Genomic DNA, 16,960 nt, shown 5'->3' on the forward strand with positions numbered 1-16,960 from the left:
GAGTATTTGTTTCATATGAAGAATGTTAATAGGATCTTTGAAATGCATCTCTTCCTCTTACTTGCATTATTAAAGTAATCTATTCTGTTGGTATTCAAGAAACTGAGTGGTCAATCATATATTTTAATGTTCAAAATAATACAAAAGCTTGGCCGATCTTTGTCCTCATGTCTTGACCACAGCAGGAAAGTATTAGATGTTTTATGAGCAACATTTTTCAATTATCCTAAATTTTGAAAAACAGTTTGCATTGGTAAAAAATGTCAATAAAAACTCAAAACATGATTAAAGACCCAATTTTCAAATGCTCCTTTTTTTTTTTTTTTTTTTTGGTTATTTCCCTGATGACTTAGCTAGCGTTCATTTCCAATTCAAATAGTACACACGCTGACTCGCTGAACAGACTTGCCTCATAGCCATAAAAGAATTTCTTGACTATGAATTAAAAAAAGAAGCAGCAAACTAATCTTGCATAAGAAAGCATTTTGCACACAAATATACTTTTTCACCAGTCTGTATGAATTATAGATGCTCAGTGTTTCTGGAGAATTCCTTTTCTTCTGAGGCAAAGGCTTTTTTTCAGTCAATCTCTTTGAAAGGTTACTGAACTCTAAATATTGTTGCAGAGAATATAGGAAAAGAATGTACTGATGGAGACAGGTTCTCCTATAATGTACACTGATCAGTTACCGTTTCTGCCATCCTATTTATAGCCTCTGGACCTGGCATGGGGCCAATTGCAGAGAAGACCCAAGATCCTTCCTTAATCATGTTTATGTATCTGAGATAGAAAGCAATCACTGCCTTCTCTTTTCTGCACAAAAATATATGGCAGATGGTGGTTTGAGATTTTTAGGCTTTAGGATTTCTTTTTAAATCAGTCATCCTAGCCTGTCTTTATCCCTAACTATAGTTTTTTCTTTACTGACACCACAGATTTAATTTCCGATTGAAAAGAAAAAATTTTTAATCTATTAGTTTATCTTCTGGAAACACATCTTTTTTAGGTGACAGTAACTTCTGAGAGTTGAACTGTGTTTTATACTACTATTGGTTTGTTTTACTCACTAGTTTGCAGCATACATCCGGGCGGCTGTCCGCAAAGAAAAAGGTCTGCCCATCCTTGTAGAACTTCTGAGAATGGATAATGATAGAGTTGTTTCTTCGGTGGCAACTGCCTTGAGGAATATGGCGCTCGATGTTCGCAACAAGGAGCTCATAGGTATGTTCTGGTGACAAGGTAAGTTATAAAGAAAAAGTAACTACATTTATAAAACTAGGGGTGCCTGGGTGGCTCAGTCGGCTAAGCATCTGACTCTTGATCTCAGCTCAGGTCTTGATCTCAGGGTCGTGAGTTCAAGCCCCGTGTTGGACTCCACACTGGGTGTGGAGCCTACTTTAAAAAAAAAAAAAACAAAAACTCTTGATTTATAAAAATATGACATTTAAAATGATCAGCAACTGAGTTCTGTTCTCTGGTTTCTTGGCATATTTGTGTACCCTTTGTGCTGTCTGTCCTTTGTGACTATTCCTTTTCAGCAAGAGGCAAGCTCATCAATTAAACATTGATCAGGGAAGGAAAATTTTCAAAAAAGGTAGCAATTTCAGTTATACATTACAACACTGCTTGATAGATTTGGTGTCTCTGTTTCCCAAGAGAGGTTCATTTCCTGAGCAACAAAAGAAGTTAATTCTCACTTTCTGATTTTTGAGACTGATATCTGCTAATTTACCAACACTACCATGATCTAAATAAAAAAAGAAATTACATAAATGGTTTGTCGCTTTTCCCTAGTGTTCATGCTCAGGCAGAACCACTGTCACAAGGCCCATTTCCCCCCCAGGGCAGGGTCAGAACCAGACTAAAGCAAGTGAGGCACATAGGGTGTAAAATGGTAGGAGGCACCCACCCACAGGGCTGTCCAAATGTAAGGTTGGCATTTGCATGAACCTGACACTGAGCACCTCTTCAAGTTTGACACCCTCGGCAGCTTAGTTTGCTTGCCCCCAAGGCAGTAGCCACACTCAAGCAGAGTATAGGGTAGAGGAAAGATCGGAGACTCTCCAGTTGACCTCAAGTTAAACCCTGGATCTGCTTCTCACTGGCTGGGTAACCTGGGGTGTCCTGTGGTGAGCCCACCCAGCTTCGGGTCTTTCATCTAAATTTGAAAACTCTTCCTCAACCCTATCTCTGAAAGGGAGCCGACCACCTTGCTGTCCTTACCACGGGTTTGCCGTGCATATCAAATAAGAGGATGAAGCAGTGCCGAGCTCCACGCCAGCCCCATGGCTGATGACAGGCCAGGAAAGAGGGAGGGGGGAGATTTGACAGGATCTTATGTGGAGCAGTGAATAAGTATTGAACTACTTAAAATATGCCTGCCCTGGGGCAGGGTCGGCGGGGGAGACAAAGAACAGGGCAATAATATTTACCTTAAAGAGTTGCTGTGAGGATTCACTGTGGCATCTTACATGAAAGCTCCTACACAGTGCCTGGCAGAATTGCTATTTTAAATTATCACCTAGCTTAACCTGCTCTTAACACACCATTCCTTTGAGCCAAATTGTCCCCCATGGAGAGAAGAGGAGCTTCTTCCACACCCTGTTCATACAGTCCAGCTGGTGCCTGATGCCAGTATGCTTTATAACTCTTAGTTCCCACATGTCCTTGAGAGAAATCCTTTAGGTCCCTAAAGAGATTTTTTAAGTTATTTTTGTTACATCCATAGTGTTTGAATTTCTTGTAAGAAGCACATATAGTTTGGGAATTCCTAATGCTAAAAAAAAAGGGTTGACAGCATATGATGACGTGTGGCCTATCATGCCACAGCGGGGAGGGGACACAGGTGCAAAGGTGTGGGGCCGGTGCCACTGAGTGCCAAGACCTCTGGGCAGGAGGAACGTGTATGAGAGTCCTGGCCTTCTCTCAGTGCGTCCCTGTGTTTTCTGTGAGGGTCCTGACCCACTTGTAAACTTTCACGAGCATTCTCTCTCTCCACCTATGAGCGTATTTGTACCCAGCTGGAGCACTCTTAAATGGTTTCATGAATCACTTTCTTATTTCTCTATAAAGTTCCCTTCTTTCCTGAGGGCTAAGCCCCTCCCAGATTCAGTATTCGACTCTAATCCACTCAGCACCTCTGTTCCAAAGAACCATCCCCCTTCTTGGACCCCTTAACTCTCTGCTCATGTCCATCACCAGCACTAGCAATGGACGTCCTCTTCAGAGCCATTTTTTACAAGGAAACAAAGTTTTGTCACTTTACAAAAGTTACTACAGATACTCAGCTGAGTTGGACCAGCCCAGCTGTCTAGAGCTGCAGGATCTGAGGGGACCATCAGGTTCACTCGCAGACACAGTGAGCTGCCTTATCCCAATCTCAGGGGGCAATTTAAAGTTGTGCCTTAGCAAAATGACGAACTGTGTGTCATGGACATTTTGGTTTTCCGTGAGTATTCAAAATCACCAGTGCTAAATTCCATCTGTTCTAAAAACCACATTTATCTTCTGGCTTATAATGTCAACATTGTTTTTCTACTATTCACAACAACGTTCACTGTGAGTAAGCCAAAGCCTTCCCTTTGAAATGCTGTAAATTATGCAGCATGTAGTCAAGGCCTGTATTCTACTGCTTACCATTGTACATAAATAGGACTTTAATAAAAACCCCATTTTGTATCCACTCAATTATTAGCATAGAAAAAAAACTAAGAAAATATTTACTTGAGCTTTAGTTCATTTCTTCTGTGTGTTGTGCAATTATTCTAGTTTGTCAGTTGGTAATTAACATTGAACAAGCTAGAGATATTTTGGTTTTAGAGAGAAGTAAGAGAAACTGAGTATCTGTAAAGAAATGCTTCAATAGCTAGGGGGCTCCCCAGCCTTGGCCTGTCGAGAACTCTATTATCATTGCATCATTCCTACCAGATAACGTAGCCATCATTTTAATTCCAAATGTCACTTGTGTCTGGTTAAAAGAAACTAACATGTTATCACTATTGATGTCAGATCAGCTGGTATTTACCTTCAACTTGATAAAAATGGGTAATGGTACCCAGTTCACAATTTAAGACCCAGAGAGATTTAATGAAAAGAATTGTGTGGCAGCTTTACTTGGTCCATCTTTAAAACTTATTCAAAGATAAGTCTTTAAAAGCTTTAAGAGGATGTTCAGGTATTTTTGATACATAGGAATTCAATTGAGAATAAAACTGTTACCATTTCTTTATTTCTCACTGTTAATGAAAATAGTTCAACTATAGCAACTTGATTGGTATACCCAATTTTATACACTGACTTACATTTTCTTTCAGTGGCTTGTTTTATAGACCAATCATTTCTTCAAGTGGCATTGTAATAAACATTAACTTCCTCCCTACAGTTATAATATTTGTCACTTTCTATTTTGCCATGTTATTGTCTTCTGAGGTTATGTTTTTAAGAGAGAACTCACTGTCAGGATCTTTCAACAGCAACAATAACAAAAACTGAAAGTGGAATGAAATCTTTTGCATCTGGCAGGTAAATACGCCATGCGAGACCTGGTCAACCGGCTTCCCGGCGGTACCGGCCCCAGTGTGCTGTCTGATGAGACCATGGCGGCCATCTGCTGTGCTCTGCACGAGGTCACCAGCAAAAACATGGAGAACGCCAAAGCTCTGGCTGACTCAGGGGGGATAGAGAAGCTGGTGAACATAACCAAGGGCAGAGGAGACAGGCAAGTGCAAGGAGAGGGGAGCGCGAGGCTCTTATTAGGATTGTCCTGTGATAAGGGCCTTTGAGAAGGATATTTCCTACTGGAAAGGATTTATTCCTGCATTTCTTACACACCAATAAGCTAAAGAGTCTCCACCAATTAAAACCTGTTTTATTGAGAAGGGGCATTTGCAGTCATGTGGCCCCTTTTTGGATATTTACTTGGTTCTAACATCCCTACATTCATTTTTGTCTCTAAAGCCATGTTTGCTTGTGCTGACCCTGGGAAGAATTAGAAATACTATGATGAGGAACATCTGCGGGCACCTTCCCTTTCACCTTTGACTCTACTCCAAACTCTAGGGCCTGTTCTGCAAGAACATCTTATTGAATCCTCAGTTCTGGGACTGATTCCTCTGCCAGTTGCCCAAAAAGTATTAAAATCACTGCTCTGAGCAGGGCCTGCTGTGTGGCCTCAGGATCCGCCCTGGGCTGGGATTATACATTTCCCTTTGCTTCTGGGTGACACCTAAGTGATGAAGCAGCAGAAGTAGGGATTAGAGGGGCGCCTGGGTGGCTCAGTCATTGGGCGTCTGCCTTCGGCTCAGGTCATGATCCCAGGGTCCTGGGATCGAGCCCCGCATCGGGCTCCCTGCTCGGCGGGAAGCCTGCTTCTCCCTCTCCCACTCCCCCTGCTTGTGTTCCCTCTCTCGCTGTCCCTCTCTCTGTCAAATAAATAAATAAAATCTTAAAAAAAAAAAAAAAAAAAGAAGTAGGGATTAGAGAATTGGTGGCAAAAATAGAAGGGTTTTTTGTTTTGTTTTGTTTTTTTGTCACAGAGCTATAGCAGTTGACTATAAATTTGCCTTAGTATCAGATCAAAGAATCCTTCAAGGAAGTGGGAAGTAGGGCTGTTTGGCGCCTTTTCAATACACAGGATAGCAGCCACCTAATCCATAAAATGGCACCTGTCTCCCCACTGTCCACCCCCTTTCCCCGCTCTGTTCTCCTTCACAGCACTGATTAACCCCTGACATGTTATTTAGTGTTTTCTCTGGTCTCTGGCTCCCCCGGTAGCAGAGACTTTGTCTTTTCTTCGCTGCTGTACGCTCTACATAGAGAACAAAACCCGACCTATAAGAGATGCTCAGATGGTATTTATTACTTGGCTGAGTGACAGTGCTAGAACTCACATTATTTCTTGTCTAATCTTTTAGTTTATACTTTTGTAGGAATTTCTAAAATAGAAGAATAATGTAGCAAAGCATATTCTCATCCCCCAGAAGTCTCACCTATCAACATTAACCATATTTCCTTTCATTCCTTTTTTCTTCTGTATCTTTTTAATCTCATTAGTAATAAATGCACACACACCTTTTTATTTCAGAGGAAATGAAATGTTACAGATAAAGCTAAGGTAACCATAATCACTTCTTGTACTCTTGAAATTTCATTAAAGGGCCTTCATTTGTGAAAGGCATAAGAAGAAGCTAGAGAGATTCTGAACAGTGCCAGAACTTCTCTTTGTATATTTAAAAAAAAAAAAAAGTTCTCATCCACTGTAATCTTTTTTCAAAACAAGAGACTCGGAAAGTCCTGGATCAGCTCAGGTTGGCCTCTGAACACGCCGGCCTTCCCTTTGGAGTCATTCAACAAGTCCCCGGCCCACCCGCGGTGTGCTCCGGCGGCAAGCGGGCCACACGGCAACCCCTGCCCCCGGTAGCTCACGTTCCTGGGTGAGGTAGATGAGGTACCAGTGAGTAAGAAACGCCGCCCGTCAGACACAGACGGAGCAAATACTAAAACTGGGAAAGGTGGTAAGGAGGACGCGGAGGGCCGTGTGTAGTGGACAGTGGGGGTTCAGCAGGTGTAGAGCACGTCAGGAAGAGCTGGGGGTGAGGGGGCGCATGACCACACATGTAGGACCCTGTGAGTCAGTGTAAGGACTTTGATTTACTCAGAGGAGAACCGAAAGCCACTGGAGATTGTTCAGCAGTGGGGGGACACGGTCTGACTTCCCTTAAAGGGGTCATCGTGCCTTGACAAACCTTCCCTTCCACCAGGTAGAGACTAATGGTGGCAACAATTGTAGCCATGAAGAAGTGGTCGATTCCGACATGGTTGAAAGAGGCAGTGGAATTTGCTGAGGGATCAGATGAGCAGCAGGAGAGGAGGAAAATGTCAAGGATGACCCCAGGGTCTTTGGCAAAAAAGACCACAGGATGAATTGCACTCACCAACATGGGGAAGCCTGCGGGAGCAGGTTTTTTAGGGAAGACCAGGTGTTTGTTTTGGACCTATGACATTTGAGACGTCTGTTAGACATCCACGTGCAGCGTATGGTCAGCAGTAGAATATACTTGAGCTCAGGATAGAGGTCCAAACTAGAAATACAAATTTGGGAGTCATTAATGTATAAATGGCATATTTAGAAAAACGAAATAGGCTGAGATGAAAAAGGAAGAAAACGTAGACGGAGAAGAAAAGAGGCTTCAGGGCTTATGGCTAGAGGCCAAGGAAATGAGGAGCCAGCGAAAGAGCTCAAGAAAAGTAGCCAGAGCATTCAGAAAAGGACGTATTGGAAGCCAAGGGAGGAAGCGTTAAGGGTGAGAGCGTGTCACATGCTTCTGCTCGGCCAGGCGGGGTGAGCACTGAGACTTGTCCCGTTGCACACTACCGACGTCACACACTGCAGAGATGAGAATCGAGGATGAGGATTAGAGTTAGGAGAATAGGTGACTCTTCCGAGGACTTGGGCTGCAGAGGGGAGCACAGAAACATCTTTGCTTTTCTCAGCGTTAGCTTCCTGCTGACAGGATCCGTCTCTGCAGACACCTGGCCTAGCTGTTTGTATCAAGGTGTATGTATCGCTGGCACAGTCCTGCTTGTCGAGTGTCGTGTCGTAGTCCTTGGAGCCAGTGTCCTTCCCTGCCTCCTGGCCGCCTGGCACTGACAGACGGGGATGTGAACACCAGCAGCGCGCTCAGGACCCGGCTGAGAATGGCATGGTTGTGAGGTGTGAAGGCCCTGCAAGGCCATCCTGGGTGTCAGAAATTTCATCTCTGTTCTTTTTTTTTTTTTTTTTTTTTTTTGAGGTATCTCCTTGCTCTGTGGTCCATTTTGAAAATATAAAATTTAGAAGAGCTTTGAGTGGGTTGGTGTGACCTGGTCCTACCCTTGACTCATGAGGAACACTAAGAGGGGGTCTTGGGTGGGAGGTGGTGGTGCAGATGGATGCAGAAATGCCCGACCTCTAGGAACAGACTGTGCTGCCCCGAACTTGCCCTGTACTCTGTCCTTGCTGAAGCCCTTGGAATCACTGCACCCCATATCCTGTTGTTTGGGGCAAAGAGAGAGCGCTTCCCGTCTGCTCGCCTTGCTGCTTCTCCCTTTCATGAGAGTTTAACTGGGGAGATAAGAAGAGGAAATCAGATTTTAGACCCTGTGATACACATTTGAAGTCAAATTTTCAGTGCTGAAGAGGTATTCCATTATCCTTACGGCTGACTCCCAAGCGCTGATGCACCCCTGATGTGGTGATCTGGAGGCCTATGCTGAGGCACGAAGCTACCCTTCTCTCTTCACTTACCGCCAAGGCCACTGAGTGAGCGGAGCAGCTCCCGAGGTGAAAAGCAGTGACTCATGGTCAGCAGTGCTTGAACAGAACGCCAGTATTCAGCAGATGTCTTCAGAGAGGAGAACTGACAACCAACCGTATTTCCCACATTGAATGTTAGGGCACAGATGTACATTTGTTTACGGAGAGGCGTAAATGATGAGAAGGCAGTGCAGGTGTTTATATGAAGACCTACTAATGGGGGGGAAACAAATTAACTTGGGAGGGTCCTCTGACACTCAGGATGCACGGCCATGGTTGCATTAATCCCAAAGCCCCAGCAAGGTCAGCCCCTTGGTAGATATGGGGGGGCAGGGGCGGTTTGGGGCTGACAGCTGAAAGAGGCCCCCAGTTCAGAGAGTCACTGCTCATCCCAATCACAGCCTCTCACCACAGACTTGACTTCCTGAGAGCCTCACTTTGGTCCTTGCCACCCTGGCCAGCCCTGAACTTGGCCAACTCCCAGGTACACCTGATTTCCTTGGTTGTGTTTTCCAGCAGCGGCGCCTGTGCCCTCTGGTCCTTGGAGAGATGGCCTCTTGGCCGCCGGTTTGCAGCCTGAATCTCTGCGAGTGGGGCCTGAGGCTGCGCCGCCCACATTCATTAACATCTTCGCTGTCTCCCTAGATCATCTCTGAAAGTGGTGAAGGCAGCAGCCCAGGTCTTGAATACATTATGGCAATATCGGGACCTCCGGAGCATTTATAAAAAGGTAACTTACAAGAATAGCTCTGGCATAATTAGCATTCATCAGAGCACACATTCGTAATCATTTATTGTAATGAAATGTCATTATTCATTTTGAGAGGTTTCTTTTTCTCTTTTAACTCCACAGGATGGGTGGAATCAGAACCATTTTATTACACCTGTGTCGACGTTAGAGCGAGACCGATTCAAATCACATCCTTCCTTGTCTACCACCAACCAACAGATGTCACCCATCATTCAGTCAGGTCAGTGGGCAAACTGCACTCCTTCGCGAGAACATTTGTGTGACAGACGTTATTTTTCCAGCCAGAAAAGACTGAACATAGACGATTAAGCCTGTCACCTCCAAACACTTAGGAGGTGTATTTGCTCTTCAAGCCAAGAGGCTTCTTTGGGAATTACATGCCATTGTAAACCACAGACCCACGTTCCTCCTTCCATTTTAAAAGTTTATGCAAGTTTACACATAAATGTATCCCAGGGCCCTCCATCCCATCTCCCCCAAGATTCTGCTTCACTAGGTTTGAGAAGGGGCTTGGGACTCTGTGTTTGACAGGCTGGCCAGGCGATGTGGATGCAGGAGTGGAGGCGCACACTTTGAGAACCACCAGTTACGCTTGAAAACAGCTGCCCTGCCTGCCTACTGGCCATAAGTTTGGAATCTCCTCCAAAGTGATTTTTTAGTTTTCTTGGTGAGAACTCTTAGAAGCAGGGTCCTTTCGACATCATCTTATTACCTGCATCCTGGGGGAGCTACAATCTCCCGCACCTTCCTCCTTCCCGGTTAAACCTCCATCCCCGGGCTGTATTCCAGAACCTTCCGCCCCATCCCCCACCCCTGCATCCATGACCCGTGGGAACCGGCCCTACAGGTGGGTTTGCAGGGATTCCCTTTGATTTGTAAGTTGGGAATCTTGGCAACCACACTACCTACTTACTAGTGTCTAATTTGGTAGAAAGAATGTTCTGAGACTCAGACTGGGAGGGATTTTTTTTGTTTTTTCTTAAGATTTTACTTATTTGAGAGAAAGAGTGTAAGAGAGAGAAAGCACGAGAAGGGGAAGGGTCAGAAGGAGAAGCAGACTCGCTGCTGAGCCAGGAGTCCGATCAGGACGCGATCCTAGGACTCCATCCCCGGAACTCCAAGATCATGACTTGAGCCGAAGGCAGACACTTAACCACCCACGTGCCCCCAGGCTGTTTTTTATATGTAAGGGCAGAATATTACTACCAAGTCAAGTTAGTCCTATAAATTTAATTCTTAGCTAAATGAAATAGGAAAAGTAATATCTTTTTTTATTCGGCTTTAAACCCCCCATTCTGACATAGAAATATTATCTGTTGTATTCAACTGTCCCACTGCTGGCAGTCTTATTTCTCATGTGGACAAATGTGGCCAGAAAGACAAATATAGGACTGGCCGTTCTTGCCACATAATTGGATGTCTCCACTTGTACTAGGATTTTTTAAAATTATCTGTGCCTACTGCGTATGGTGTATATTTTTATCTTAGTTTTTAAATTATGAGTTGTTTTCTTCAAAGAGACTTGTGCTTGGTTTTTGACATCCTTGCTGAGCTCCCAGGTGTAGCCTGACACTGTCTTCTTTTATAAAAATGCTCAGAATCCTTCAGGGACTCAGAAATAGGGGTGTCAGGGGAAACAAGAGATTTGGCTGCTTAACAAAAGGCATATGTAGTACGGGCAAAAGAATAATTTCAGACAGATGAGGGCGTAGTTACTAAGCAATGAACTTATTTTGAGGACCTCATATATACACACTGGACAAGGTTGATGAGCCCATCCAAGTTCCCGGATTCTGTTTCAGAGGTAAGATAGAATTCATACTTGTTGCTCCAGTTATCCTAAGGGCTAATCCTCCATCTCTCAGCACTAATGTAGTATCAGCTTACTGGCACTTCTGATGCCTTGCTAATGTCCTTGTGGGAGGTGGGTGGGCACGTTCTTTGTCCTCCTGCCTTCTAGAAAGTAAACAAGGTGAGTAGCACACAGACACTGCCCATGCACGCTCACCTTTGTTGAACACACTGCAACCCTATGTCAGTCAAGTGACCTCTTAGGGAAAAATATTTTAGTGTCGGTCTGCATCGGAAAGCATCAAGGCATGCCGAACCACTGGTGGCAAGGTTTGGGGGCCGCTGCTTTCAAGTGGATCAAGTGACTAAGTGACCACTTTTATTTATAATTAACTTTAGTGCAAGCAAGATGACTTTTTAATGAGAAAAAAGATGTGTCATGCTTTCCTTCTGTGCAGAAATGCTCAAAAGGAGACCTGTGGATAGAGACGTTATTATTAAATATTTGGCTCAAACTGGGATAAAAAAAATGGGGGTTTTGTGAGGCTCGGCTTGTTAGCATTGTGAACTTCTTGAGGAGCCAGGCTTACTGGGTTTACAAAATTTCCCTGACAGCTGATCACCATAAAAAGAATTACAAATTTGATGGGCTGGGCACTGTTATTCAAACACATTTAGAGATGGAGATATTTTTGAAATAATTAAAAATCAAAATATGCCATAAAACACCTATTTACTAAAGAGCTGTACATAAAGGATAACAGATGGGTGTTTTACACGCAACAGAACTGAGATCATAAAATAGCAGCTGTAACTCTTAGGTGGCTAATAAGTTATTCTCACTCAATTGTAAAGACCTGTTGGGAGTCCTGGAGGCCCACCACTGAGGAAGCTGCGTGGTTTCTGCCCTGCGCCCCTCCCTAACCAGGCGGCCCACAGGGGAAGCTCTGGGAGGGCGGGCCACGCTGGCTCGGGTTCTCTCAGCAGTGGGTCTGAGGGTCACCTTCCTGGTCCTCAGCACTGGCTGCTCTTCAACTCACAGTATCTCTGAGAGCTGATTTTTAGCACCAGCTGCGTGGCATTTCTAATTGCTGACCTTTATTTTTCCAGAGAGGATTTTGCAGAGACACTGACAGTCTGCTTTCTCTTTCTTCTCCTTTCTCTCTCCCTCCTCTGCCTCTCCCTTCAGTCGGCAGCACCTCCTCCTCACCAGCACTGTTAGGAATCAGAGACCCTCGCTCTGAATACGATAGGACCCAGCCACCTATGCAGTATTACAATAGCCAAGGGGATGCCACACATAAAGGCCTGTACCCTGGTAAGACGCCAGCTGGGTATGTGATAGAGTATCTCGAAAAGCCACTCGTTTCCAGGCACCCCGCCAGCGGCCTGGGAAGTAGCCCATGCCTGTATTGAGACGGTCCCCCAGCAGCCGACCACGGTCCGGTCTCTCCATTTCCTGCTTTCAGGGCTGTTGCCTTTTCCGCTTGTTTTAAGCAAAACAAGCTAAGGTAGTGGCCTAGTGACCACAAATAAAAAGAGCACGGTATCCAAGAGAGGTGGTTTCTGGCTTTCCCCCAGTGCAGTCCCTTTGCTCTGCTCCCTTCCCGTCCATGCAGTGTCTCCCTGTGTTTCCCCTGTGTCAGAACTGAGTTCTGGGATGCTTTGCAAGGCCACATCTCCTAGACTGGCTCATCTCTTAAATTCAAACCTGAGAATGGAGATCAATTTCATTTACATTTTCATGGAAAAGAATTTGAATGAATAAAATGTATAATGTGATTCTTCCCGGAGTGATTATATTTTAAGAATAACAAAAATGATGTTGCATACTATTCCTATTTTTATGTCATTCAGAAACCTGGGCATCTAATTCATGTGAAGGATGCCAGCCCGAAGAGTTACCAAGATCTCATATTGTCCCCATTCTCAACTCTCTGGCAAATTATAACTGCTCGAGAGCTTTCAAATAAGGGTGTGACTGAGCTACCACAAAAGAGTACTCTTTCCTCAAAAAAACCTATTTATTAAAAAGAAATAAAAGCTGGTGGCAATTTAACAACTGCTGGGGGAGCCGTCTCAGTTGTGCTGTTGTCTTTGAAAATGTGATTTCACAGGACTGTTTACTAATCGACTATTGTTACTATGGCAATTAATAGCTCAGAAAATTGCAGATGCTACATTTCAAACACCGAGCTCTTTGCAAAGGAAATGCACCAACTGAAGTGCATTGTTGCTTCAGATTTGCAGCAGCCTGCTTTATTTTAAAGATCGCCTCTTTAGCATGCATGCCCTTCTGTATCTTCTTTGCTTGCTTCAATAAACTAATTTGCCTCAAGTATGTTTCATTTTCCTCATTAAAAAAAAAAATCTTTGCTAGTCTAACAATAAGAGAAGGGTAGCCAATGACATCATCGGGAGTCTGCTGTGGACTCTTGAAGACAACCATCTGATTATCAGATTCTTTTTGTTTCAAAATGTACTTAAAGATGGCAGATACAAGACGGTGCCTCCATGTGGCCAGACTGTTTAGAACACGCCCGTGCCTGCTCGTTCCAGGACCTGGACTTTGAATCAGAGCTCTGATTCTGAAGGCATGGAGCTTGTAATGTTTCCCTTCCCCCATCCGACCCAGTGCTCTAGCTCAGAGCCCTGGAAGAGTGATGTCCCTCGGCTCAGGGAGCCAGGCTACTGTTCAGAGCCAGCCAGGGAGACCTTTACAGGTATACACAGCTCCCCACAGTGACCAGAGGTTGAGAAGGAAACCTTTTTGGATTGGTATTGCTTTTCGGTGAAACACACACATGACTTACCTTTGCCATACCCATTATCGGCTAACAGCTAGATCCAGGGATCCCAGACCACTGCCTCTCCTGATCCCCGCTGGCACTGGGAAAGGCAGTCCCCATCAGGGACCGTACCAGCCCTAGTGCAGGGAGCCCACACAGCCTAATGGACCGGAGTGATGAGCACTAGTTTTAATTTCATAAAATATTTTCTTACAGGCTCCAGCAAACCTTCACCAATTTACATCAGTTCCTATTCCTCACCAGCAAGAGAACAAAATAGACGGCTACAGGTGAATTTGCAATATCATTTTTACAGAAGGCCGATTAGCAGGGATCGACACAGTAAGGGGTCCACGCCAGTTGACCTACCAGAGCTGGGCCAACACAGCAGGGGCCGAGGAGCTTTCCCTAGGGATCTCTGCTCCTCAGAAGCTCATCTGTGGTTTAAGCAAAGCACTTCCACAGTAGCCTCATGTGCTTGAATATTCAAATCGGTGCTGCTGAGACCACCATGCCACTGATGGGAACCACCTGAGAAGTCTTTAACTCATATTCTTTGCCCAACAATCTCCGTTTCCCACTCCTTTTTTCTGTTAATCTCTAAATTCTCTTCCATCCTCTGGGTGGGGAAAGGTGGTAAGCACACTCCATTCTCTCATCTCATTGTTCTTTTTTGTAAACCTCATGTCCCATCTTCATGGCTCCCACCACATTCAAGCATCTGTGGTTTGAAAACACTTGAGTCGGTGGCCAGGTCTCCATTAGTTTCAGAAGTCAAAGTGAACTCAGCCCTACCGGGGTGGACCCCACTCTCCATCAGAGTGGGGACTAATGGTGGTGGCATCCAATCTGCTTTCACGGGGGGCCTAAAATTTATATCGGTCCTTCCTGATGCCATGCCCACATTAGGTCATCTGATCTCTCCTCTTACCTTCCAATAATACATGAGCAACTGGGGTTTTCCAAACAAGCCTGTATCCTGAACTTCAGATAAGGATACTCTAAGACCTCCCTCCATTTCATCATCTTTTCTCTGTTGATGGAAGAAAAAAGAACTTCGCAAGTTATTCATAATTTATGCCACAGTTTTTAAGTCAGGAGGAAAAAAAACCTTAAAATCATAACTCTAACTTAAATTAAAAAGAATTTAGCTCTGAAATGCTTATAATGTTAGAATGAACTTAGTTCCAGAACATGATGTTGGTACGTACATGGTAAATTTGTTACATCTTACTAAGTGGGGGGATTTGGGCATGGTCAAGAGGGGAAACAGACATAAGAGCCATGACAGTTTTTCTTCAAACATATTTGAAGACATTAATGTGAGGTCAGAGATGAGATAAGATAACACAAAAGGAAATGGGGGCAGGGTGCCTTGAGGAGGATGCCCACATGGGTTTCACCTTGCTTCCTTACTAATCTGATTAGTCCTGGCTTGGGGAAATCTTTCCTATTTGTTCACGTGTCTCTTCCAATTTTATTATTCTGCTGCCCAGGGATTGCTTACTCCTTTAACAGTACCTCACATTTCTTTTAAAACTGAGGGATGGACTCAATCTTCATCTCTGAGGTAAATGTTTTAAAGGATGGTTCTGTACATACACAACTATCTGAAGCATGAAAATCCAACCTCCAACCAAATTCATGATGTACTACTCATGGTTCCCCTGTGTCAAAGCAAAAATCAAGGCCATCCTTTCATTGGGCAGGCCCAGGTAACAGGCCCCTCCGCAGCAGAGCACAGAACCGGACCTCTAGCGGGGGAAGGAGGTAGCCAGAGGCCATCTTGGGCTCTCCGGAGACAACAACTTCTACAGGCCTTAAAACAGGACTTGAGCAAACTCTGCCAGCCCATTTATAAACATAGTTTAAAGTCCTTACAATCTACTAGTAAATATACAGCGTGTACCAAAAAGAACTTTGAACCATATGTTCACAAATATTGAATACTGCTTTAAAAATATGAAGCAGGAAACCCACATTAATTTCCCTTAAACACGTATTTCCAGAAATTGCTTTGATTTATTTGCTTTTTCATTTTGTCAACAGCATCAACAGCTGTATTATAGTCAAGATGACTCCAACAGAAAGAACTTTGATGCATACAGATTGTATTTGCAGTCTCCTCATAGCTATGAAGATCCTTATTTTGATGACCGAGTTCACTTTCCAGCTTCTACTGATTATTCAACACAGTATGGACTGAAATCGACTACAAATTATGTAGACTTTTATTCCACAAAACGACCTTCTTACAGAGCAGAACAGTACCCAGGGTCCCCAGACTCGTGGGTGTAGCATCAAGATGCTCCGTAGAGGAACTCTTCTTTCTAACCTTGTTTGGGTTGAGATGAAAAATCCATCTTGCTGATTTGCTGATGAAATGTGAAAGTGAAATGAAAGGACCGAGTGAAGAGCATATTTTTTTTCTTTTTTGAGGAATTATCAGGGAAGTAAGGAAACCTTTGGGAGAGAGGACTTTCTAAGCTCTATTTAGGTGTTAGATCTAATTACTTGTAGATTCTATAGTCTGGTGAAGGTGTGGGCGATGTGATGAGAGGTTTGAGACATGGGTGAAATGAGATGGGGGATGTGTAGGTCAAATCAAATTAAAGATGATTTTTTTAATGTGAATAAAGTTATGTTCTGATAGTTTGTACAGAAAAAAAATAATAAAATGGATGCCCTTCATGTTTTATTGCTATTACTAAATGTCAAGATTGTATGCTATTATGTCTTGTAAATTTCTTTTGTTGGTGTAAATATGGAAATGCCACATTGGTTAAGTGCCATCATTTGTAATGCAGTGTGTCATTTGAAAAGAGATTTGAAGAAAACTGACAGCTTAAAAAACAAATGGGAAACCCAAGGAATTGTTAGCAATTAAAAACAATCTATAACATCCTTTGTTTTCAAAATGAATAGTGTACCTTTGAAGCACAAAGTCCAGTCTGGTATAGAAACGCCATGCCCATTCCCTGCCTCTTTCATAGGACACTTCACTGCCATTTTCTATGCACATGAAAGAAAAATAAATGTGGAAATTTCATCCTTGGAAATTTGTTCCCTGTTCTTTTTTTATTTTCTGTGTGTAATACAGAAAAGCACGTTCTATAAATGTGAATCTAACTGCATGTTATAAATATATCCAAGTATTATGGACTTTTCTAGTTTTATACACTTTATGAGATGGACCATACCAAAGAATGAAACTATGACATTTCCTCCTCTTTATCTACCTTAGTATTTTTATTTGGGGGGATTTGTTTGAATCTAATGTACATTGTCTTTTTTTTTTTTTTGTCTTCAGACTGCTGTATGTATTTAACACTGCT

The 16,960-nt window shown here is 43.6% G+C and overlaps 1 protein-coding gene across 12 annotated transcripts in view; it reads left to right on the forward strand.

The window, feature by feature from the left end:
• Positions 1–16,684, forward strand: part of PKP4 (plakophilin 4) — a 231,383-nt gene extending 214,699 nt beyond the window's left edge. For 9 of the 12 annotated variants that reach the window (XM_078070824.1, XM_078070823.1, XM_078070827.1 and 6 more), the window contains 7 exons: positions 1,072–1,222; positions 4,523–4,718; positions 8,940–9,024; positions 9,148–9,265; positions 12,026–12,154; positions 13,842–13,915; positions 15,675–16,684. In XM_078070824.1, coding sequence (XP_077926950.1) covers positions 1,072–1,222; positions 4,523–4,718; positions 8,940–9,024; positions 9,148–9,265; positions 12,026–12,154; positions 13,842–13,915; positions 15,675–15,923 — 1,002 coding nt within the window. In that variant the 3' untranslated portion in view covers positions 15,924–16,684. The remainder of the gene's footprint in view (positions 1–1,071; positions 1,223–4,522; positions 4,719–8,939; positions 9,025–9,147; positions 9,266–12,025; positions 12,155–13,841; positions 13,916–15,674) is intronic. The other 3 variants (XM_078070828.1, XM_078070830.1, XM_078070831.1) reach the window with 3 other exon arrangements.
• The last annotated feature ends 276 nt before the right edge of the window (positions 16,685–16,960 follow it).

This window comes from Halichoerus grypus, chromosome 4, assembly GCF_964656455.1.
Source record: "Halichoerus grypus chromosome 4, mHalGry1.hap1.1, whole genome shotgun sequence".
In the NCBI taxonomy this organism is placed as follows: domain Eukaryota; kingdom Metazoa; phylum Chordata; class Mammalia; order Carnivora; family Phocidae; genus Halichoerus; species Halichoerus grypus.